Source organism: Pogoniulus pusillus, chromosome 27, assembly GCF_015220805.1.
Source record: "Pogoniulus pusillus isolate bPogPus1 chromosome 27, bPogPus1.pri, whole genome shotgun sequence".
Classification (NCBI taxonomy): Eukaryota; Metazoa; Chordata; class Aves; order Piciformes; family Lybiidae; genus Pogoniulus; species Pogoniulus pusillus.
Window position 1 is genome coordinate 18,218,866 of NC_087290.1, and position 23,878 is coordinate 18,242,743.

General features: G+C 50.9%; 1 protein-coding gene across 2 annotated transcripts in view; it reads right to left on the reverse strand.

Annotated features, from left to right (window-relative positions):
- PTPRR (protein tyrosine phosphatase receptor type R) overlaps positions 1-23,878 on the reverse strand; it is a 103,357-nt gene that overhangs the window by 71,282 nt on the left and 8,197 nt on the right. For both annotated transcript variants that reach the window (XM_064166238.1, XM_064166237.1), the window contains exon 2: positions 18,966-19,270. In XM_064166238.1, coding sequence (XP_064022308.1) covers positions 18,966-19,270 — 305 coding nt within the window. The remainder of the gene's footprint in view (positions 1-18,965; positions 19,271-23,878) is intronic.

Genomic DNA, 23,878 nt, shown 5'->3' on the forward strand with positions numbered 1-23,878 from the left:
TTAATGGCAGGGAAGATTCAGGGGTTCTTTGCTTTTGCCCTGTCTGCTTTTCTGCAGTCATGCTAAATTTAGTGCCAAGGGAGAACAGCTCAGCCTGTGCTGGGAGGCAAAGGTAACTTTCTTAATGTATGCAAGAGAGCCAGCAGGGCCAGGGAGGGGATTCTCCCCCTCTGCTCTGCTCTGCTGAGACCCCACCTGCAGTACTGCATCCAGATCTGGGGCTCTCATTACAAGAGGGATGCTGGAGAGTGTCCAGAGCAGGGCCAGGAGGATGCTCAGAGGCTGCAGCAGCTCTGCTGTGAGCACAGACTGAAAGAGTTGGGGCTGTGCAGGCTGGAGCAGAGGAGGCTCCCAGGTGAACTTTCCAGGATCTGAAGTGGGCTACAAAAAAGCTGGGGAGGGACTTCTCAGGCTGTCAGGGAGTGGCAGGAGTGGGGGCAATGGAGCAAAGCTGGAGGTGGGGAGAGTCAGGCTGGAGGTGAGGAGGAAGTTGTTGAGCAGGAGAGTGGTGAGAGGCTGGAATGGGCTGCCCAGGGAGGTGGTTGAGGCCCCATGGCTGGAGGTGTTTCAGGCCAGGCTGGCTGAGGCTGTGGGCAGCCTGCTCTAGGGTAGGGTGTCCCTGGGCATGGCAGGGGGTTGGGACTGGCTGCTCCTTGTGGTCCCTTCCAGTCCTGACTGATTCTGTGATTCTATGATTCTGGGAGAGGTTTGCCTGCTAAAGCAGACAGGTTCAAATCACAGAGGTTACTGTGCCCACCTGGCTTTCTGTTCTCAGCATCCTCTCTACAGCTTCATGAAACATTAAATCACTTTGCAGCAATATTTTCCCCAGCTCACTGGAGAACTGAGGAGGAAGAAGAATAGAGAAAAACACAAATTGTTGCAGGGTGATTCTTCATGTGAAGCTCCTTGACAGTCTGCTTCACATGGCTTTAGGCTAGACCTGCATAGAATGGAAGTCATTTATCTGGTAGATGCTATTGAATTGCTGTGGCAAAAGCATAAAGATAACAGAGGATGGGTCAGAGGCTCACAGGATGTTGGGGGTTGGAAGGGACCTCTGGAGAGCTTCCAGTCCAACCCCCCTGACACAGCAGCACCACAGAATCCAGCACAGGTGGCACAGGAACACATCCAGACAGGGCTGGAAAGGCTCCACAGAAGGAGACTCCACAACCTCTCTGGGCAGCCTGTGCCAGGGCTCTCTCACCCTTACACTCAAGAAATTCTTCCTCATGCTGAGCTGGAGCCTCCTGTGCTGCAGTTTCCATCCCTTGCCCCTTGTCCTGTGGCAGGGCACAGGTGAGCAGAGGCTGTCCCTGTCCCTTCCTTCCTGACCCCCAGCCCTCAGCTATTGATGGACATTTCTCAGATCCCCTCTCAGCCTTCTCCTCTGCAGCCTAAGCAGCCCCAGGGCTCTCAGCCTTTCCTCCTCAGGCAGTGCTGCATCCCATTCAGCATCCTTGTAGCTGTCCATTGGACTCTTCTCCAGTAGATCCTGTCCCTCCTGAACTGGTGAGCCCAGATCTGGATGCAGTATGACAACAATCTTCAAGAAGACAGTACACAACACCCAGAGGAAAGCACAACCAACCCAAGTGTGACACCCTACAGAAGGGTGCTGGGAGATCTCCTTGTGCTTTCCTCTGGAATATAGGCAAAACTGGAAAAGGAGAGCACTGTGGTGCAACAGGCAGTGTCAGAGGATCCAAAATGATGAGTGTCTTTGATCAGAAATAGAGATGATAACCATTACAGTTAAGCAGCTCTTTCACAGGAGGGAATGAGGAAGGCTGAAGAGTGGATTTCTCCAAGCTGGCCTCCTGTGGCATCAGAGAAGGAAGCAGCAAGTTTGCTCTGAGCAGGTTCTCCAGAGAGAACTCAGGAGGGACCTAATGAACGACCTTTGGAAAAGGAGGGTGTGGGCAGCCTGGCAACCTCCTCGCATCTGCTGGTCTCTGAGGGTGAAGTGGAAGGTGATGACATTGAGTGTTAATCATTAGTGAAGCAGGATGGCTAAGCCACACGAACAAACCTACTGTCAAGAGGAAATACACAGACAGGCACTGCCTCCTTCCCCCTCCCCCATCCCCTACCTAGGGATGAAATGAGTAGAAAAGGGAAATGGAGTGAGGCAGGAGAAAAAGCCTAAGACAAAACATAACAGGGGAAGGAGATTATAGACAAAGACCAGAAAGAAGTGACCTTTAGCCATCACTGTGTGCTCCAGCAAAGCCTGGATGGGGCACTTAGTGCCATGGTCTAGTTGACTGGACAGGGCTGGGTGCTAGGTTGGACTGGATGAGCTTGGAGGTCTCCTCTAACCTGGATGATTCTGTGATCCTATGACCTTTAGTCACCAACACCTAATGTGAAACTGACTAAACTCATCCCAGCTCAGGACCTCTTACCTTTGTCACAGAATAGAATGGTTTAGGTTGGAAGGGACCTCAGACTCAGCCAGTCCCAACCCCCTGATCATAGGCAGGGACACCTCCCACTAGAACAGGTCACTCAAGGTCTCATCCAGCCTGGTCCTGAACACCCTCAGGGACCTCGAAAGATCATCTGGTCCAGCCCCGCTGCCAGAGCAGCATCACCTACACAGATCACACCGGAACACACCAAAGGCAGCTCTGGAATATCTGCAGAGAGGCAGACTTCACAACCCCCTGGGCAGCCTGTGCCAGGGCTCTGTCACCCTCACAGAGACATAACTCCTCCTCAGGTTCACATGGAACCTCCTATGCCTCAGCTGCCACCCACTGCCCCTTGTGCTGGCACCCAGCAGAGCCTGGCTCCAGCCTCTGGGCACTCCCCTTTACATATTCACAAACATCCATCGGGTCACCCCTTAGCTTCCTCCTCTCCAAGCAGCAAAGCCTCAGCTCCCTCAGTCTCTCCTCATAAGGAAGATGTTCAACCTCCTTAATCCAGAGGTCCCTTCCAGCCCCTAACATCCTGTGATCCTGTGAAGACATCCATTTGCCACTGACTTCACTGAGCAAGGAAACAAATCCTCCCCAAATGAGAGTTGCCAACGCCTGGTTTTAGGAGAGGTTTGCCCCATCTCAGGAGCAACTACAGCTTTGGCAGGCTTACACTAATGAAATCTTGCCCTGACCTTTTATTCTGCCTCTTTACATTAGAAAGCAATGTTAACATCCTCCTAATTTGGCTCAGTCTGGCCTTCCAAGCCAATATTCTCCTAATACATGTGAAAGCTTCTGAGATGGCACAAGCTGGGAAGCTTTCTTTGCTCTGAAGCAGGCTGCTTTCCAAATAGTTTTTCACCCTGACTCACCACTTTACAGCCTGGCAAAGAGGTGAGCAGATGCTGCCGGTGGCTGTTTGCTTAGCTTTATGACAGGTAAGAAGGTCAACAAGCAGCAATAAGTGAGCAAATATTTGCAAGCCATGGTTACTGCAGAAGAGGTCATGATCACAGGAACCTTAAACAGATAAAGGCATGGCAGTGCAGAACATATACTGATAGAGCTAAATTACTGAGCAGGCTGCTAATTGGATTCAGAATAAGCTGGAGAAACTCTAAGCCTATCACAGAAACGTTCAGGTTGGCAAAGTCCCTCAGGACCACCAAGCCCAACCCATAACCCTGCTCTACAAGGTGCACCCTAAGCCATAGCCCCCAAGCACCACAGCCAAACCACCTTGAAACACAGCCAGGTTGAGGCCAGGTGGGGTTGGGCTCTTCTCCCAGGCACCCAGGGACAGAACAAGGGGACTCAGTCTCAAGCTGTGCCAGGGCAGGTTCAGGCTGGATGTAAGGAGGAAGTTCCTGGCAGAGAGAGTGATTGGCATTGGAATGGGCTGCCCAGGGAGGTGGTGGAGTGGCCGTGGCTGGAGGTGTTTAGAAGGAGGCTGCATGAGGCACTCGGTGCAAACCTGCAGCCTACATTAGAAACACAGCAACAGGAGCAGCTTTTTTTCCCTTTCCAAACTCAGAGCTCCCTGAGCACTGTGGCTGTAAAGTCTCCATGCCCAAATGACTGCAGTGCTGGAAATCTGATCTGACAAACTTGAGCTACAAGAGCTGAGTTTATGCAGGACTTTAAAGACTTGCACCATCATCATCCCTAACCATCACATCGCCTATACTGTCAGCTATGATATTGCCCATCACTAACTACACATTGACTGTGGAAAAGTAGGCCCAGAGGATATTTTACCAGGAGGGTGGTGAACATTGCAACAGGTTGGATAGGGCTGGGTGCTAGGTTGGACTGGATGAGCTTGGAGGCCTCTTCCAACCTGGCTGATTCTATGATTCTCTGACACGATGGAGTGAAATGTATGCCTCGTTACTCTGGTAACTAATAGCACACACAGAATCACACACAAGCATCAGAGTTGGAAGGAACCTCCAGTCCAAGCCCCTGCCAGAGCAGGAGCACCTAGAGCAGGTCACACAGGAACACATCCAGGCAGGTCTTGATTATATCTTCAGAGAGGGAGACTCCACAGCCCCCCTGGGCAGCCTGTGACAGGCTTCTGGCACCCTCACAGGGAAAACATTTGTCTCATGGAACTTCCTATGGTCAGCTCCCACCCATTGCCCCTTGTGCTGGCACTGGGCAGCACCCAGCAGAGCCTGGCTTCAGCCTCCTGGCACTCACCTTTACATCTTTCTAATCTGGAGCTATTGCAGAGCTGCCTGGATGTGTTGCTGTGTGACCTGCTGTAGGTGCTGCTGCTCTGGCAGGGGGGTTGGACTGTATGAGCTTTGCAGGTCCCTTCCAGCCCCTGACATTCTGTGATGCAAAGCATGCCTGAAACAAGGAGAAGGACTTTCCCTTGCTGGCAGTGTGAACAAGTTCCCTTTGGAAGCATGTTTTCAGGCACATTTGTGGAGTGGTTGAAGTAGTTGTGGCACTTCTCTTTGTGAAGTCATTACTCTTGCACCTGAAAAGCTCCCAGAGTGTTAATGGATGCAGAAGGATGCAGATTAGAGCAGCTGCTTCCCAACGTGGCAGAATGAATAACGTGTCTGAGTGCAGGGAAATGGAGGGAGAAACAATCAGGTCATGCAGAAAATCTAAGCTGGAGCTAGTGACCAAGCTAAGATCACTCTGGACAGTGACATGGATTAAACCCTGTTCTGTAGCAGAGAGGTTTATATTGGAGCTCTGCGAAGGTCTCTGCTTGCTTGTTTATGCTGAGCCTATTTCTGCACCCAAGCCAGTCTGGGAGTTATTGTACCCCTGCTCTTTCCTCCCAGTCATTAGAGATGCAATCCAAAGTGAAAAAGATGTGGGTCCAGTGTTCTGCCTTCAAACCACACTTCCCAAGACAGCCCTGAGGTTATTCCAGGACTTCCAGCATGCTCCATCCAACCTTTTGGAGCCACATCAGTGTAGAGATGAGAAGCTTGTGTTTGTGAGGGAACAGATAAAGAGCAAATGCCACTCTGACACTGCAGTTTAGTGACAGCTTTAGGCACAGGAGGAGGCAAGGGGGATTCTATTCCCTCTCTTTTGTGCAGTCCCTATTTCATCACAGCACTGTGAGGTACCTTTCACTTAGTTACTAGCAATTAGTAACTTCTTCAGTCATAGAATCATAGAATCACAGAATCAAGCAGGTTGGAAAAGAGCTCCAAGCTCATCCAGCCCAACCTAGCACCCAGCCCTGGCCAATCAACCAGACCATGGCACTAAGTGCCCCAGCCAGGCTTGGCTGCAACACCTCCAGGGATGGGGACTCCACCACCTCCCTGGGCAGCCCATTCCAGTGCCAATCACTCTCTCTGCCAACAGCTTCCTCCTCACCTCCAGCCTCAACCTGCCCTGGCACAGCTTGAGGCTGTGTCCCCTTGTTCTGTTGCTGGTTGTCTGGGAGAAGAGCCCAACCCCCACCTGGCTACAACCTCCCTTCAGGTAGCTGCACACAGCAATGAGCTGTGCCCTGAGCCTCCTCTGCTGCAGGCTGCACACCCCCAGCTCCCTTTTGCTCCTGTCCTTGTAGCAGAGCTGCTCCAACCCCCTGACCAATACCTGTTCTGGCTCACTTACAGCTGTCTCTGTGCAATACACACCACAAGTGTGTCCTCATTTGCTACTCCAGCTTCCATGGGGGCTGTGTGGTCAAATCAGCAAGCAGATGCTCATGAGAATGATCTTTAAAGAGGCTGAAAATGAGGAGCTGCTTGGCTAAAATGTCTAAGAGGGTTGCAGCTCCTCAAACATGAACACACCTGGGCAGGCTTGTGGCTGTACCCAGAAGAAATGTGGCTTGGGAAGCCACACTGCTCCAAGGGGCAGCATGCTCTTGGGCAGAGCTCTAACCCTCTTGGGTATTCCTCTCCCAATCTCCTCCCTAAAACAGAGCCAAGCAAGTTGTTTGACAAGGTCACAGCCACACAAACTACTGATCTCTCACATGGTACCACCTCTGTCACAGGAGCCCCACCAAGAGGAAAGTGGAAGTAGGGAGGAGTTCAGCTTGAATGAGTGCTCCAAGGCTAGACAGATTCACTTTTGGTTTCTTCCATGCTATTATGTGATATGGGAAGCCAGAGAAAGAAAGGCAATTAAAGGAGGAGGAACATTTTGTTCACTTCAGCTGCCCTGCTGGAGAAAAGGCTTTTTCCTGGATCCTTGCCTTTGAGAATGTATTTCATCTGCCTGGGACTGAGAGCCAAATGTTATGAGAAATAACTGATACACTAAGCAAGGAGAATTGCCTTTTTCCTTCTCTGAACAGCCTTCAAGCCCTGCTCGTGTCCAGCAGCCCCAGGCTCTGCCACAGCTCTTGTCCAGCATCCCTAGGCTCTGCCACAGCTCTTGTCCAGCAGCCCCAGGCTCTGCCACAGCTCCTGTCCAGCATCCCCAGGCTCTGCCACAGCTCTTGTCCAGCATCCCTAGGCTCTGCCACAGCTCTTGTCCAGCAGCCCCAGGCTCTGCCACAGCTCCTGTCCAGCATCCCCAGGCTCTGCCACAGCTCTTGTCCAGCATCCCTAGGCTCTGCCACAGCTCTTGTCCAGCAGCCCCAGGCTCTGCCACAGCTCTTGTCCAGCAGCCCCAGGCTCTGCCACAGCTCTTGTCCAGCAGCCCCAGGCTCTGCCACAGCATTTGTCCAGCAGCCCCAGGCTCTGCCACAGCTCTTGCCCAGCAGCCCCAGGCTCTGCCACAGCTCTTGTCCAGCAGCCCCAAGCTCTGCCACAGCTCTTGTCCAGCATCCCTAGGCTCTGCCACTGCATAGAATCATAGAATGGTTTAGGTTGGAAAGGACCTCAAAGCTCAGCCAGTTCCAAGCTCCTGCCACAGGCAGAGCCACCTCCCACTAGAACAGGTTGCTCAAAGCCTAGCCCTGAACACCTCCAGAGAGGCTGTGGAGCACAGAAGATCCCATTCGGTGCCTCTGTGCCCCATAACCCCCCTGGGCAACCTGTGCCAGTGTCAACATGGTACTTTGTGAGCTTAAAGGGTCACAGATAATCCAGGGAACTGCAACTACAATAACAGGATTAAGTTATATAGTTAGCTCAGTGGACTGAAGTGAATTCAGTTCTCTCTGTTGGGCTAAAATGGATAAAACCTGGGAACTTCCACTCTATTTTCTCCCTGAAAGCTTCTTTACATTAATATCTGTGCATATGACAGGATCAGAGGATGTTAGAGGTTGGAAGGGACCTCTGAAGACCTCCAGGTCCAACCCCCACCCCTGCCAGAGCAGAAAGTGGTATTTTCAGGAGGTAGAAAACAAAACCACATTGCTTCAGCATTGGAGTTGAACATCTGAGTAGCTCCATGCCTTGTTCACTGGGCAATGGCAGCAAACACACTCTGTGTCTGCTTTGCTTGACAGCTGCCATTAAAGAGACACTAATGCTTTATGGAAGCAGAAAGCTTTGCAACCAAGAAGTCAGAAGCAGAGTTCCCTTTCCCCACAATATGCTGGCTTGAAATACATGGACCCAGGTATAAATAAATACAGGGGAAAGTTTTTAATGCAATAAAGCATAAAGTCTTGATAAGAAAGGCAAACTCTTAGCACATCCACCAAGAGGAGGAGGCCTTCTGCTTTCAGAAGTGGTTTCTTTGCTCCAAATTAGGTTAGGAATTAGTTCTGACTCCCTTCCTGCCTCCTTTGGCTCGCACTGATTTCCACTTCCTTAATCAAGCTCACAGTGCTTAGACACCAGAAGGCAGTTGTCTTATTAAGATGAAACTCCTACTGATGAATCAATCTCTGCATCTAGTATGAACACTTACATAACTTGCATCAGGAAAGTCACAGAAGCTGAGAATTACTGAGGCTGGAATAGAGCTCTGAGATCATCCAGGCCAGCCTAGGACCTAACACCACCACAGCCACCAGACCATGGCACTGAGTGCCACAGCCAAGCTTGCCTGAAACACCTCCAGGCACAGCAACTCCACCACCTCCCTGGGCAACCTGTGCCAGTGTCTCACCACCCTCAACCTGTGCCAGTGTCTCACCACCCTCAACCTGTGCCAGTGTCTCACCACCTTTAACCTGTGCCAGTGTCTCACCACCCTCACTGCAAACAACTTCTTCCTAAATCTCCCCTCTGCCAGTTCAAACCCATTCCTCCTCCTCCTGTCATTACAGCTGTAGTAGCTCAGAACCTTTTATAGATAGCTAAGAGCTAATTAATTGGTAATATTTATACACCTAAGCATGTTTGCATCTGTAAGCTGCTATCAGTTGCAAATGCAATAAGAGATCAGCATTGATCACTTCTGCCATGCACTGCATGAGGAAGACAGAGTGAAGAGAAGGGGAACAGCACAAAACTTGTGCTGGCAAGTGGCAATTTCTCAGTGAGTTGCTGCAATTTACTTCCATAATTACATCTCTCAAACACTGTTAATGCAATTGCCATTTATTCATGATCTTATTACACCCTGCTTAAGAGAGGCTTGGGAAATAGACACTGTTGTGTGTAAATTGCCTTTAATAAAAGCAATTAGACAGCTGAATGCATATTGCTCATTACCACCTATGAGCACAGGGACATCTGCTGGATGATCCTGTGAGTTGGGATCTGGGCTGGGTCAAGAACTGGCTGGATGGCAGAGCCCAGAGAAGGGTGGTGAATGGTGCCACAGCCAGTTGGCAGCTGTCACTAGTGGTGTTCCCCAAGGATCAGTGCTGGGCCCAGTCCTGTTCAATATCTTTAGTGATGATCTGGATGAGGGGATTGAGTCCAGCATCAGTAACTTTGCAGGTGACACCAAGCTAGGAGCAGGTGTTGATCTGCTGGAGGGCCCAGTCCTGTTCAATATCTTTAGTGATGATCTGGATGAGGGGATTGAGTCCAGCATCAGTAACTTTGCAGGTGACACCAAGCGAGGAGCAGGTGTTGATCTGCTGGAGGGTAGGAGAGCCCTGCAGAGGGACCTGGCCAGGCTGCATGGGTGGGCAGAGGCCAGTGGGATGAGATTGAACAAGGCCAAGTGCAGGGTTCTGCACTTCGGTCACAACAACCCCAAGCAGCACTACAGGCTGGGGACAGAGTGGCTGAGAGCAGCCAGGCAAAGAGTGGAGCTGGGGGTGCTGGGAGAGAGGAGCTGAAGAGGAGGCAGCAGTGCCCAGGTGGGCAGCAGAGCCCACCACCTCCCTGGGCAGCCCATTCCAATGCCAATCACTCTCTCTGACAACAACTTCCTCCTAACATCCAGCCTGAATCTCCCCTGGCACAGCTTGAGGCTGTGTCCCCTTGTTCTGTTGCTGCTTGCCTGGGAGAAGAGATCAACCCCACCTGGCTACAGCCTCCCTTCAGGTAGCTGCAGACAGAAATGAGCTCTGCCCTGAGCCTCCTCTCTCCAGGCTGCACACCTCCAGCTCCAGAAGGCAGTAGTTAAGCCAGGAAAAAGCCCTACTGAAGCAGCAGTGCTCTGCAAGTTATTTTCAATGCACTGGGCCCTCACTCTTCTCAAATTAATTAATGCTTTAATGAGAGTTGCCTGTTATCTGCCTAATAAATGCAGTTCTTCTAATACCCAGCTACCCTGACTGTCAATTAAGACTCAAAAGGGCCAAGAACAGATGAGAAGAGACCTGATAAATGATTTATGGATGCCCTACTTCTGTGCATGGTACATTTATTATTCCACTTAATGCATCCATATGCTTTTCTAATGCACCCATTACTGAAACTCTCACATTGCTCTTCTTTCATTCAAGGTTATATCCATGTTCAGGCAGATTCAAAGGAAGCACACTTAAAAAGGAAAGCTACAATCACATTGTTTTTCTCTCCAGTGTGGATTTCCAATTCTCTTACCTATTTCATGAGTGGCCATTAGCTATTTCCAGAGGATTTAGGAGTTGTTGGCACTTTTAGACCATTTCCTTGGTCACCATTCAATAACTTCCCTGACATTTCCTGATCTGGGTTTGTTTTTAAACTTGCAGTTCAGCTTCCCTTGTTCACTCAGCTGCAGTCAATAGTCTCCTGTTCCAACAGCAGACACCCAGCCTGCCTTTCAATGGTACTGCAGGGGACTTGGGTCCTCACAAGGATATCTCTCTGAGGGTGATGAAAACACTTTCAGTACAAGGAGAAAAAGTTCTTTTTCAGCCTTTGCTCCTGAACATCATCAATGCAAGACACAGATTTAGGGTGGGAGAAGAGGTCTCTGATTATTTATTGGTTGGGCTATGACCCTAGTAGTAATTTTGTTCATTCATGATAATTTCTGTGGATGGATGTGAGGAAGAAGTTGTTTGCAGTGAGGGTGGTGAGACACTGGCACAGGTTGAGGATAGTGAGACACTGGCACAGGTGGAAGGTGGTGAGACTCTGGCACAGGTGGAAGGTGGTGAGACTCTGGCACAGGTTGCCCAGGGAGGTTGTGGAGCACAGAAGCACCGAATGGGATCAAAGATCACAGCTGCCACTGGGTAGGTTTAGACTGGACATCAGGAAACATTTTTCTCCTGGCAAGAGTGGTCAGGCACTGGAGTGAGCTGCCCAGGGAGGTGGTGGAGTCCCCAAGCCTGGCTGTGTTTAAAAGTCATTTGGATGTGGTACTTGGGGATATGGTTTAAGGGTGAACTTTGTAGAGTAGGGTTATGGGTTGGGCTTGGTGACCAGGGGGATCTCTTCCAACTGCAATGATTCTGTGATGAATTAAAGCTCAGGCTCCAGGAAATGGGGAACTGCTGGAGGAAGGAACTTAGATACACAAGGCCATGTAAATAAGCCAGTCAAAGCTGCATCTTCTCTCAGCATGTGGTGTGAGAAAAGTTAGATGAGGATAGAGCAGTTCCTGTGGGCTGAATGTGACATAAAGTGTCAAAGCAGTTCTGCTGCCGTGGTTTTACACCCTCCTGGTTCTCAGCTACTCCAAGGCACTCAGAAGCAGCCCACCTACTTGAGCTGTGCCTAGGCTTGGGAAGGATTTCCACATTATATCAGCACAAAAGGTGATGTCTGAGATGGGAGCAGCTCCAGATGAAGGATGGCACCGAGTGGACATGTCTGTGTATGACTACACAGCAAGCTGCTCTGGTGGGAGGTGCCCCTGCCTATGGTGGGGGGCTGGAGCTGGATGAGCTTTGAGGACCCTTCCAACCTAAACCATGCTATGATTCTATCAATCTGCAAGCAGGCAGGGTGCAGTTGGTGCTTAAGCATCCATTATCAGCAGCAGACATTTGGGCTTAGGGAGATACCCAGCCCACATTGAAGCAGATATCAAGGCTACCTTCTGCTAGCAGATTAAATGCATCTGGTACTCTTCTCTGGCAACAAGCAAACTGCTGTGGGGATGGCAAGTGTCAGTGCTAATCTCCAAACCAGGATGATCACATCCAGCCTGACTGTGGGATAGGGCCCTTCAATAATCACAGAGTCACAGAATGAAGCAGGTTGGAAAAGACCTCTAAGTTCATCGAGTCCAACCTATCACCTAACCCTTCTAATTAGCTAAACCATGGCAGCAGGTGCCTCACCCAGCCTCCTCTTCAACACCTCCAGGGATGGGGACTCCACCAGAAACTGTTTAGAAATGTGTCCTACCAGACCAACACCAGGCTAGATTTCCACTGCCTATGCTGAAGCTCGAATACCCAGTTCACAGGTGGAGATCTGCTTAGAGATCATGGAATCACAGAGCTGCCAGGGCTGGAAGACACCTCAAGGGTCATCTAGTTCCAACTCCCCTGCCATGGGCAGGGACAGCTCACACTAGATCAGGTTGCCCAGAGCTACACTCAGCCTGGCCCAAAATCCTCCAAGGATGAGGCTTCCACCACCTCCCCGGGCAACCTGTTCCAATCTCTCACCATCCTCCTGGTGAAGAACTTCTTCCTGACATCCAGTCTGAACCTACCCATTTCCAGCTTTGCTCCATTCCCCCCAGTCCTGTCACTATCTGACAGCCTGAAAAGTCCTTCAGCAGCTTTCTTGTAGCCCCCCTGCAGACACTTATATTTGTGTGCTCTACACTTACACTGTGTACAGTTCTGGAGCCACCTGGCTACAGCCTCCCTGCAGGCAGCTGCACACAGCAATGAGCTCTGCCTTGAGCCTCCTCTGCTGCAGGCTGCACACCCCCAGCTCCCTCAGCCTCTCCTCACAGGGCTGTGCTCCAGGCCCCTCCCCAGCCTTGCTGCCCTTCTCCAAACACCTTCCAGCACCTCAACATCTCTCTGCAATTCAGGAGCCCAGAACTGGACACAGAACTCAAGGTGTGGCCTGACCAGTGCTGAGTACAGGAGAAGAATAACCTCCCTTGTCCTGCTGCCCACACTGCTCCTGAGCCAGCCCAGGATGCCATTGGCTCTGCTGCCCACCTGGGCACTGCTGCCTCAGCTTCAGCTCCTCTCTCCCAGCACCCCCAGCTCCCTCTCTGCCTGGCTGCTCTCAGCCACTCTGTCCCCAGCCTGCAGTGCTGCTTGGGGTTGTTGTGGCCAAAGTGTAGAACCCTGCACATGGGCTCATTCAGTCTCATCCCCTTGGCCTCTGCCCACCCACCCAGCCTGGCCAGGTCCCTCTGCAAGGGACTTGGAATAAACACAAACAGACATGTGGAGAACTGGTTCATTTCACTGATAACTCTCTAATATATGTTCAATGAGTGTAGAGTTTCTGACATCCAAAATCAAATCAGAGACATGGAAAACTCTCTACTGAAAAAAAAACCAATATGCAATTTTCCTACATCAAGCAGCAACTTTCAGATGAGTTGGTTTCATGTCACTGAGGGAGGCAGCTAAGTAGAACATATGGATAAGCACTGAGGCATTTATAGAACAGCCAAATGCTTCTAAGAGCTCTGGATTTTCCTCACTTCTTTCAACAAACAAAGTGCACTGACTGCAGATATACACACACAAAAAAAAACCCAAGCCAACAGGAACTTAATGCTGGGTAGGATGATGGAGAGCCTTCAGCTTTGTAAAACTCACTCTCAGAGAAGAGTATCTGAAGGGGGCTACAAGAAAGCTGGGGAGGGGCTTTTTAGGCTGTCAGGGAGTGATAGGACTGAGGGGAATGGAACAAAGTTATGAGGAGAGGCTGAGGGAGCTGGGGGGGTGCAGCCTGCAGCAGAGGAGGCTCAGGGCAGAGCTCATTGCTGTCTGCAGCTGCCTGCAGGGAGGCTGTAACCAGCTGGGGTTGGGCTCTGGTCCCAGTCAAGCAGCAACAGAACAAGGGGACACAGCCTCAAGTTGTGCCAGGACAGGTTCAGGCTGGATGTTAGGAGGAAGTTGTTGGCAGAGAGAGTGATTGGCATTGGAATGGGCTGCCCAGGGAGGTGGTGGAGTCACCATCCCTGGAGGTGTTCAAGCAAAGCCTGGATGAGGCACTTAGTGCCATGGTCTGGATGACTGGCCAGGGCTGGGTGCTAGGTTGGACTGGATGAGCTTGGAGGTCTCTTCCAACCTGGCTGATTCTATGGGGAGACTCAGCCTGGATGTTAGGAAGAAGTTGTTCAGCATGAGGGTGGTGAGAGCCTGGAACAGGTTGTGCAGGGAGGTGGTGGAAGTCTCATGCCTGGAGGTGTTTAAGGCCAGGCTGGATGAGGGTCTGGACAGCCTGATCTAGTGTGAGGTGTCCCTGCCCATGGCAGTGGGGTTGAAACTGGCTGATCCTTGTGGCCCCTTCCAGCCTTGACTGATTTTATGGGGCTATGATTCTAAATCCCTTCTCTTCCTCCCTTAGCCAAACAAGCACCACAGTTTCCCCTCCCAGGTTCAGTAAAATGAGTTCTGAACATGCATTCTTTATTGGCAGCCACAAAACAACACTTTGCCACACAACACCTGCAGAACTCCTAGGATCATAGCACTTTGCTGTGCAGTTGGCATCACTGTGCTGGTCAAATGGTCATGTTCTTAGCACAAAATGTAAACCTGGCATAGTTCTACCTTAGGCATCTGTTCCCCCTGAAGAAAATGGACCTGGAGCCACTGAAATTAGATTGAATTCTGTTTCCTTCCCTCTCAGAGCCACAACAGCGTTGGTTTATGTTAAAAAACACCCCCCCGTTGCAGGCTTTCATCCCAAATCACAACGTGCAGCAGTCATGTAACTGGATTACAGGAAGCATTAGCAGCAGCAATTGCCCTTTCGAGTTGAGCAACCAACAACACTGCTGCAGGCGAGAACAAAAAGGGTCAGCCAGGGCGAAACAACAAACGCAGCTGCTTGCCCTGCCTGACAAAGACTGCAAAGCAGCAGCGAGCAGTAAATGCTGGTTTCACTGAACCACAGCACCATGCAGGCTGGCAAAGCCCCTCAGGAGCACCAAGTCCAGCCTAGGACCCTGCTCTACGAGATTCACCTTAAACCAGAGCCCCAAGTGACCCTTAAACACATCCAGGCTGGGTGACTTCACCACCTCCCTGGGCAGCTCTTTCCACTCCCTGACCACTCTTGCTCTGAAAACCTTTTTCCTAATGTCCAATCTAAACCTGCCCAGCCTCAGCTTGAGGCCATTCCCCCTTGTTCTGTCTCCAGCTACCTGTGAGCAGAGCCCAGCAGCAGCCTCTCCACAGTGTCCCTTCAGCTCTGCCCTCAGCCTCCTCTGTTCCCCACTAACCATCCCCAGCTCCCTCAATCACTCCTCATCAGATTTATCCTCCAGCTTTGCTGCCCTCCTCCTTTGGAACAAATACTCAAATCAGAGCAGGTTCCCTTGGCACTGACATTAATATCACCATCTACCTCAGGTGGCATTCACCAGGGAGAAACAAAGCATTGATGTGCAGAGATGTGGAAGGAGCAGGGTTGTGCTTGGATTATGGCAGCCACTCTGCTGTGGGCCAGCTGCCCTTCAGAGGAAGGCACCTTCCACATTTCTCCTGGTGAGATCAGTCCAACAATGCTGCCTGACCCTCAGCACTCTGGCTTTAAAACCTACCCTTCCCCAAAAGCTTTTGCTGAAAGGATGACATTAAAAGCAAATCAAAACCACTGCCCTACAACACATCCAGAGACAGCTGAAGAGCCCAAGCAACAAACAGCTTTCATCTCCTGATCAGCTCATGCTGCTGTGCTCCCCACCTCTTTAAAACACATATGGTTCCCAGCCAGAACAGAAGGCTTCTGAGCAGCAGCTCCAGCCTAGAAACACAGGAGCAAAACTTTCAGACCGAGGTCACTTAATGAGAACTTAATGTAGGTTTAACAGCTCTCTTTTTTCATGCTGCTGCCAACTGGGAGTCCTCCTTATGTGGCTTTTAAGGCAGGCACAGGGCCAGGCAGCCAAAATAAGGCAGGCCCATGATATTTTGCAGTGTTCTTGCATTGCAAGTTGTGGACTGCAGACCTCCAAATGTGTTCAAAGCTCTACTAAAACAACAGGCCAGAGGCAACAGCCACTTCATGAAAACATGAGGAGCCATGCACCTTCTGAGTTCCTTGCACTAAAAGGTTTCACCCTCACAAGAGGCAAAGAATGCCTGCTATGGGAAAAGGAGAGCAGGTAGCTTTGTTACACAGTCATAGAGTCACAGAATGCTCTGGCTTGGAAAGGACCTCCAAAGCTCAGCCAGTCCAACCCCCTCTGCACTCAGCAGGGACATCCTCAACTAGAGCAGCTTGCCCACAGCCCTGCCCAGCCTCACCTTCACTGTCTCCAGGGAAGGGGCTTCAAACACCACCCTGGGCAACCTCTTCCAGTGTTCCACCACCCATATGGAGCAGAACCTGTTCCTAACATCCAATCTCACTCTGCTCTGCTCTGGTTTGAAGCCATTGCCCTCGTCCTGTCCCTGCAGCCCTTTGCAAACAGTCTCTCTGCAGCCTTCTTGTAGCCCCTTCAGGTACTGGCAGGCTGCTGTGAGGCCTCCCCAGAGCCTCCTCTTCTCCAGGCTGCTCACCCCCAGCTCCCTCAGCCTGGCTTTGTAGCAGAGCTGCTCCAACCTCCTGAGCATTTTCATGGCCTCCTCTGGACCTGCTCCATCAGCTCCATGTCCTTCCTGTACTGAGGGCTCCAGAGCTGGATGCAGCACTGCAGGTGAGGCCTCAGCAGAGCAGAGCAAAGTGGCAGAATCCCCTCTCTAATCTGCTGCCAGCACTGCTTTGGATGCAGCCCAGGCTGTGATTTGCCTTCTGTGCTGCCAGCTCATGTCCAGCTCTTGGTCCACCAGCAGCCCCAAGTCCTTTTCCACAGGGCTGCTTCTATCACCATTTCTCCCAGCCTGTACTGATAGTGAGGATTGTTCCAGCCCTGCTCTCTTAAGCTACCTTGGGGGACAGATGTATCCAGCTTCCTTGGCATCTCCTCCTCCTTATCAGCACCATTCCTTGCTGGCCCCTGCACAGATGACAGGTGCCCAGTGAAGCAAGGCTGTCACTAACTGATTTTGCTCTGGTATGGACACTCACACAGAACTGAATCTAGCCCACTGAGTGTGCAGGCCAGCCCACATCAAATTAGGTCTTGCTCATGTCCAGAGCACAGCTTTTTGAGCTTAGTTGCATGAGAGCATTTTTTAACTGTTAAAACTCTAATGTTAGGCCAATAAAATGACTAACCTTTGTTTTCATGATTATCCTTTTATGTCACTAAGGCTTTCTTGCATTTGATGCACTCAAGAGCATCTCTCTGTAAACACCAACTGTGTGAGGAGCTCATGCTGGAGCACTTTGCATGCCAATGTGCCCCAGTGTCCTGTGCTCCTCTTTCCTTGTTTGTAGAGGCCATTCTCTTTCCATCCAGCATCTTCTCCACAGACTAATTTACAGAATTAAGCTAATAGCTGCTAATTAGCCACACTGTTTCAGTTTAAGCCTTATTAGTTCATGCTAATGAATGTGTGAGCCATTAAGAGTGGTTGGTCTGTCCTCCAGGAAGAACCACAGAATGGTTTAGGTTGGAAGGGAGCTCAAAGCTCAGCCAGTTCCAACCCCCTGCCATAGGCAGGGACACCTCCCACTAGAACAGGTTGCTCAGGGCTTCGTCCAACCTGGCCTTGAACACCTCCAGGGAGGTTGTGGAGCACAGAAACACAGAATGGGATCAAAGATCACATTTGGTGCTTCTGTGCTCCACAACCTCCCTGGGCAACCTGTGCCAGTGTCTCACCACCCTCACTGCAAACAGCTTCTTCCTATCTCCCCTCTGCCAGTTCAAACCCATTCCTCCGCCTCCTCTCATTACCAGACCTTGTCAGTAGTCCCTCAACAGCCCTCCTGGAGCCCCCTTCAGATACTGCAAGGCCACTCCAAGGTCTGCTCCAAGCCTTCTCCAGGCTGCAGAGCCCCAACTCTCTCAGCCTGTGATCACAGCAGAGCTGCTGCAGCCCTCTGAGCTTCTTCATGACCTCCTCTGGACTGGCTTCTTCAACACTTCCATGTCCTGCTTGTGTTGGGGGCCCCAGAACTGCACCCAGGACGGCAGGTGGGGTGTGAGGAGAGCAGAGCCAAGGGGCAGAATCCCCTCCCTTGCCCTGCTGCCCACACTGCTCTCACTGCACCCAGCACAGGGTTGTGTCTGGGCTGCACTCACACTGCAGGCTCCTGTGGAGCTTTGCATCAGCCCAGACCCCCAAGGCCTGTTCCTCAGGAGTCCAATGCTCTTCTCCTTAGTCAAGTAGGGCTACCTATGCAGCAGGGTGAGGCAGTGCAGTGTCTGTGTAGAACATGTAAGTGTAGCACAACACAGACTGTGCTGTGCACTCCTCAGAGGACAGTTCTGCTGACACTGTGCTGCTTGACTGGCAGGAAGGGTAAAGATGCAGCAAGCTGACAGGTTCTGCTCTACAGAAGGGAGCATTGCCATTGATTTTTTGAGAATGGGAAGGATCATAACCAGTTAACTGAACATGAGACCCTGTACAGATGTCCCAGAAGGTGCACAGATGAATTACACCAACAAAGGAGGAAAAAAAAATGTTCACTGTGATGGTGATGAAACACTGGAAAAGGCTGCCCAGGGAGGCTGTGGAGCCTCCCTCTGTGGAGCTATTCCAGAGCTGCCTGGATGTGTTCCTGTGTGATCTGCACTAAGTGATGCTGCTCTGACAGGGGGGTTGGACTGGATGAGCTTTGGAGGTCCCCTCCAGCCCCTGACATTCAGTGATTCCTCTTTGCAAGCAAGAGGCCCTGTTTTCCAACAGCTATGTAAGCATAATGGTGGCTTTACTGGAGACATGGAAGGCTACAAAACCTTTGTGTCAGAGCTTGGAAGTGTTCCCTGAAGTACATTTTGTGTCCTACGCAGAGCAAGTTTAAAACTCATTCAGCAAAAGCAGTGCAAAGAGAATTAATGACATTTCAGACAAAGGTTAAGTTCTTTAACCTACAGAGAGGTTCACCAGATCACTTATTGGTCATGGCAAGGCTCTAGGAAGGCAAATTCCATCCCAGTGAAGAGATTGGAGACCTGTGGAGGCTTTATTTACATTGAGATGATCAGCCAGGCAGTGAGATAGGAACTCTGGCTACTGCCCACCACAGTCTCTCTGTATTTATCTAGAGACAAATCTTCCTTACAAGAGAAAGCAGCAAAAAAGGCACTTACCACAACAATCACATTGGTGGCAGGAACAGGAAGATTTTCCACTTCCAAATCTTGAGCAGTCATAGCTAACAGATTGAGGGATGGGTCATAGGCAGGTCGAGGGAAGGCTGATTTAACAATTATGGCAGGGTGCAGCTTGCTCATTTTGGTGTGGGAAGCAGAATGGAAGCTTTGCCTGGAATCCTTGTAGCTGTCTGTATCCAGGCTCTTCTCCACGCTCTGCACATGCTGATAAATGAACACAGGCTTGCTGCTCTTCCGCTGGTGGGTGGCCAGAGAGTGGTCACTGTCTCCAGAAAGGCAGCCTGGACAAAGAGAAGAGTCAGGTTAGCATTTGCTTTCTTGGATATACTGTAGATGGCACTGGAAAGCTGCTGAGATCCTTGGGATCTCCTGACCTGTTGGAGAGCAGTGAAGGGGAAAAGGTCCTGGGGGTCCTAATGGATGGGAGGCTGAGCGTGAACCAGCAATGTGCACTGGTGGCCAAGAAGGCCAACAGCATCTTGGGGTGGGTTAGAAGGGCTGTGCTTAGGAGGTCCAGAGAGGTTCACCTGCCCCTCTACTCTGCCCTGCTGAGGCTGCATCTCAAATACTGTGGCCAGTTCTGGGTCCCTCAGTTCAAGAAAGACCTCAGAGAACTGCTTGACAGAGTCCAGTGCAGAGCCACAGCAACACTGAAGGCAGTGGAAGATTTTCTTTAGGAGGAGAGCCTGAGGCAGCTGGGGCTGTGCTGCTGGGAGAGGAGCAGCCTGAGGGGGGACCTCAGGAATGGTTCTGAAGATGTGCAGGTGAGTGTCAGGAGGCTGGAGCCAGGCTCTGCTGGGTGATGCCCAGTGCCAGCACAAGGGGCAATGGGTGGCAGCTGAGGCAGAGGAAGTTCCAAGGAAACAGGAGGTGCAGTTTTTATCCTGTGAGGGTGACAGAAGCCTGGCAGAGGCTGCTCAGGGGGGCTGTGGAATCTCCATCTCTGCAGATATTCCAGAGCTGCCTGGGTATGTTCCTGTATGATCTGCTGTAGGTGCTGCTGCTCTGGCAGGGGGGTTGGCCTGGCTGAGCTTTGGGGGTCCCTTCCAGCCCCTGACATTCTGTGACTCTGCAAGATTTGGACAGATACACAGAACACAAGAATTCCCTTACAATGCCCCAATGCACTCTCTAAAAAATCAACAACCCTACTGAGAGCTGCCTAAGCCTCGGAAGTGTATTGCATCCTTAAATCCACTTTTACAGAGCTTTAAAAAAGGTTCTCTATCCTTACAGTCAGGGTTACATTTCAGAAATGATGTGCAAGAGCAGAATAAGTGAATCAAGTCCAATTCCTGTATCAGCATCAGCTCCAATAGGAGTGGCTATGCAGACCACTTTCTGATGTATTTAATCAGCTACACCAAAGATGAGACTTGCTCTGATTTTCTTTCCTGTATTTGGCCTGGAGAAGAAAAGGCCAAGAATGAGATCCAAAAAATCAGCCTTCAACATAGAAGGAAAAAGAGTAAGGTTCATATGACTGAGTTCATAATGACAATTCTGCATTCCTTGCTCAGATGCTTAAATCACAAAGCCTTACAGCTCCTTGAGCCAACTCCTGTATGGCTCCAAGCTTCACTCAAGCACACCCAGGCAGAGAAAATACAGGCATGTGGATTTAGTCAAGCCTTGCATACCTTGGTGCTGGGCACAAAGACCTTTTGGATTCCATGATTTTAACAACACATCTATTAAGAAAAAATAAGTTGTCTTTGGAGAGTCAAAATGCTTCCTAATGAAGTCTTTATAAAGGGGGCCAGAAATAAAGTTTGCTGTGTTCTGTTGTTTGGAAGAAACACAGTAGGTTTTCAGAGCCTTTATGAAGAACAGATCAGCAGAGATCCACCTGAGAGAGTCCAGCTGAGGGTTACAAGGATGCTGAAGGGACTGCAGCACTGCCTGAGGAGGGAAGGATGAGCCCTGGGGCTGCTTAGGCTGCAGAGGAGAAGGCTGAGAGGGGATCTGAGCAATGTCTACCAAGAGCTGAGGGCTGGGGGTCAGGAAGGAAGGGACAGGGACAGCCTCTGCTCACCTGTGCCCTGCCACAGGACAAGGGGCAAGGGATGGAAACTGCAGCACAGGAGGTTCCAGCTCAACATGAGGAAGAACTTCTTGAGTGTAAGGGTGAGAGAGCCCTGGCACAGGCTGCCCAGAGAGGCTGTGGAGCCTCCTTCTGTAAAGCCTTTCCAGCCCTGTCTGGATGTGTTCCTGTGTGACCTGTGCTGGATTCTCTGCTCCTGCTCTGGCAGAGGGGTTGGACTGGAAGCTCTGCAGAGGTCTCTTCCAGCCCCTAACATCCTGTGATCAAGGTATCACAGAATCACCAAGGTTGGAAGAGACCTCACAGATCATCAAGTCCAACCCTTTACCACAGAGCTCAAGGCCAGACCACGGCACCAAGTGCCACGTCCAGTCCTGCCTTGAACAGCTACATCCTGCCTTGATGAGCTACAGCAGCCCAGCTGTGCATCCAGTCTGGAAGAGAGGCTGCCCTCTGAGCAGAAATACAGACAAGGATCAGCTCCTTCATAGACCAAAAGTAACTGAAGCTGCATTAGTCACTTCCTAGGAGAGCACTTTGAGCAGTTGCATAAAAGGGACTTTCTGCTTCAGGAAAAGTGAAGCCAGAGAACTGACCCTGGTCAGCCTGGAGTTTCTTCTGCAGAACCTGATGGAGTTAATGGCAATGCTGAATTGAGATGCTGATTTTTTGGGTTTAGAAAGAAATTACAAAGCAAATGTTAGTTTAACTCCCACAATGAGCTGTGACAACCAGCTCAGAACCAGCAAGGAGTTTCAATTCAGGCTGAACCAGAGAAAACAAAAATCATTTGGTCTATTCAGAGTGATTTTTTGCCTGGGTTGTTGGTTGGGTTTTTTTCCCTTCTTTCTGGAAGCAAATCAAACAAATCAGTCATTTGCACAGCTCTACCCAGTGCTCTTAGGAGATTGTGGTGGATGTAATTACATTCTGTTGACCTAATTTCCTCCTCAAATCTTGGTTGGGAAAATCAAGGACAATGCCTAATCTGTGCTCCAGCATTGCTACACATCACTGGGAGCTGCATCCTCTGCCAAGGGCAGGTGCACCTCAGCAGGAGGTGAAGTAATTCATGACACCCACGAGCAGGAAATCAATGGGAAGGAGCCAGAACACAGAATCCTGCATTTTGCAGCTCACTCAGCCATCCTCCTATTCTAAAGCAGGATGCTACACCTAAGGCTACCCTTTCAAATGACACAAGCAGAGCCTGGCAGCCTCCTGGGTGACCACTGAGCTCCCAGGCGTGCGGCTGCTGACAGGGTTTGACTGGGAAGATGGCTGGGAGCGGAGGGGAGGAAGGGAAGCTGCAGAGCAGAGCCTCAAAGGCATTTCGAGGCTTGTTAAGCGTGCTGGGATCTCCCCGAGCTTTGTGGGGGCTGGCTCCATTGATAAAGCCTGAAGGCTGGGCTGACTCAGCGATCTGCAGTCGTGTCAATGGGAAGCTAAGGAAGCAGCAGCACTTCTCAGGCAGCTACCCCTCACAGCCACAGAAATCTCCCAGTCACACACTTCCTCCTCCCAGTCACACACTTCCTTCTCCCAGTCCCACACTTCCTTCTCCCAGTCCCACACTTCCTTCTCCCAGTCCCACACCTCCTTCTCCCAGTCCCACACTTCCTTCTCCCAGTCACGCATTTCCTCCTCTCAGTCACGCATTTCCTCCTCTCAGTCACGCATTTCCTCCTCTCAGTCACGCATTTCCTCCTCTCAGTCATATACTTCCTTCTCTGTCATACACTTCCTCCTCTCAGTCATACATTTCCTCCTCTCAGTTATACACTTCCTCCTCTCGGTCATACACTTCCTCCTCTCGGTCATACACTTCCTCCTCTCGGTCATACATTTCCTCCTCTCACTCATGCACTTCCTCCTCTCGGTCATGCATTTCCTTCTCTCAATCATGCACTTCCTCCTCTCTGATGTCATAGAATCACAGAATCAGGGTTGGAAGGGACCACAAGGATCAGCCAGTTCCAACCCCCCTGCCATGGGCAGGGACACCTCACACTAGAGCAGGCTGCCCACAGCCTCAGCCAGCCTGGCCTGAAACACCTCCAGGGATGAGGCTTCCACCACCTCCCTGGGCAACCCCTGCCAGGCTCTCACCACCCTCATGCTGAAGAACTCCTTCCTAACATCCAGTCTGACTCTCCCCATTTCCAGCTTGGTTCCATTCCCCCCACTCCTATCACCCCCAGACAGCCTAAACAGTCCCTCGCCATGCTACTGGGTTCTTCCTCTCTCCTTCCTCCCTCCAGCAGCCACATCTATATGTCTGCTAATGCGCATCTGCAAACGTCTCTTTCTCCAGCTGGTCTGCAGCTCCATGCCACAGCTGAATTTATTTAGAACCAGTGCCAGTTTGTACAAAACCTGTGTGCAGGTTGGGGTCAGGGGGGTGAGAGTGCCAGAGCATCCCTGAGAGAGGGCAGCAGTACACACAAGAGAGGGAGAGAGAGAGATGTTTGCATGGATTAGGCTTTTTCTTCCTTCTCTAATAAGCAATCTGCTGAAAACAACTGCAAAAGCATTTCTGCTGAGTTTGTCCTCTTCACTGAGGGGATGGGGGGAAGCTTTGGCCAAAAATACCCACAGCTACACTCAATTTGGATGGAGCACGTGAGTGGCATCGTTTTGACATCTCCTTTTAGGGCCCTGCTGTCTGAGAGGTCCTCGATGAAAGTGGGCACCACAGACCATCGATTTCACCAGGGCTGCTCATGTGAGCCGGGAGCTGAGCCACCGGCCCCAGAGGCACTCCAGCGCTCTGCCACACTCACCGCCTGGCACGGACGTGCACTATGGCCTCGCATCAGACCTTCTGCTTCCTCCCAGCATGTGC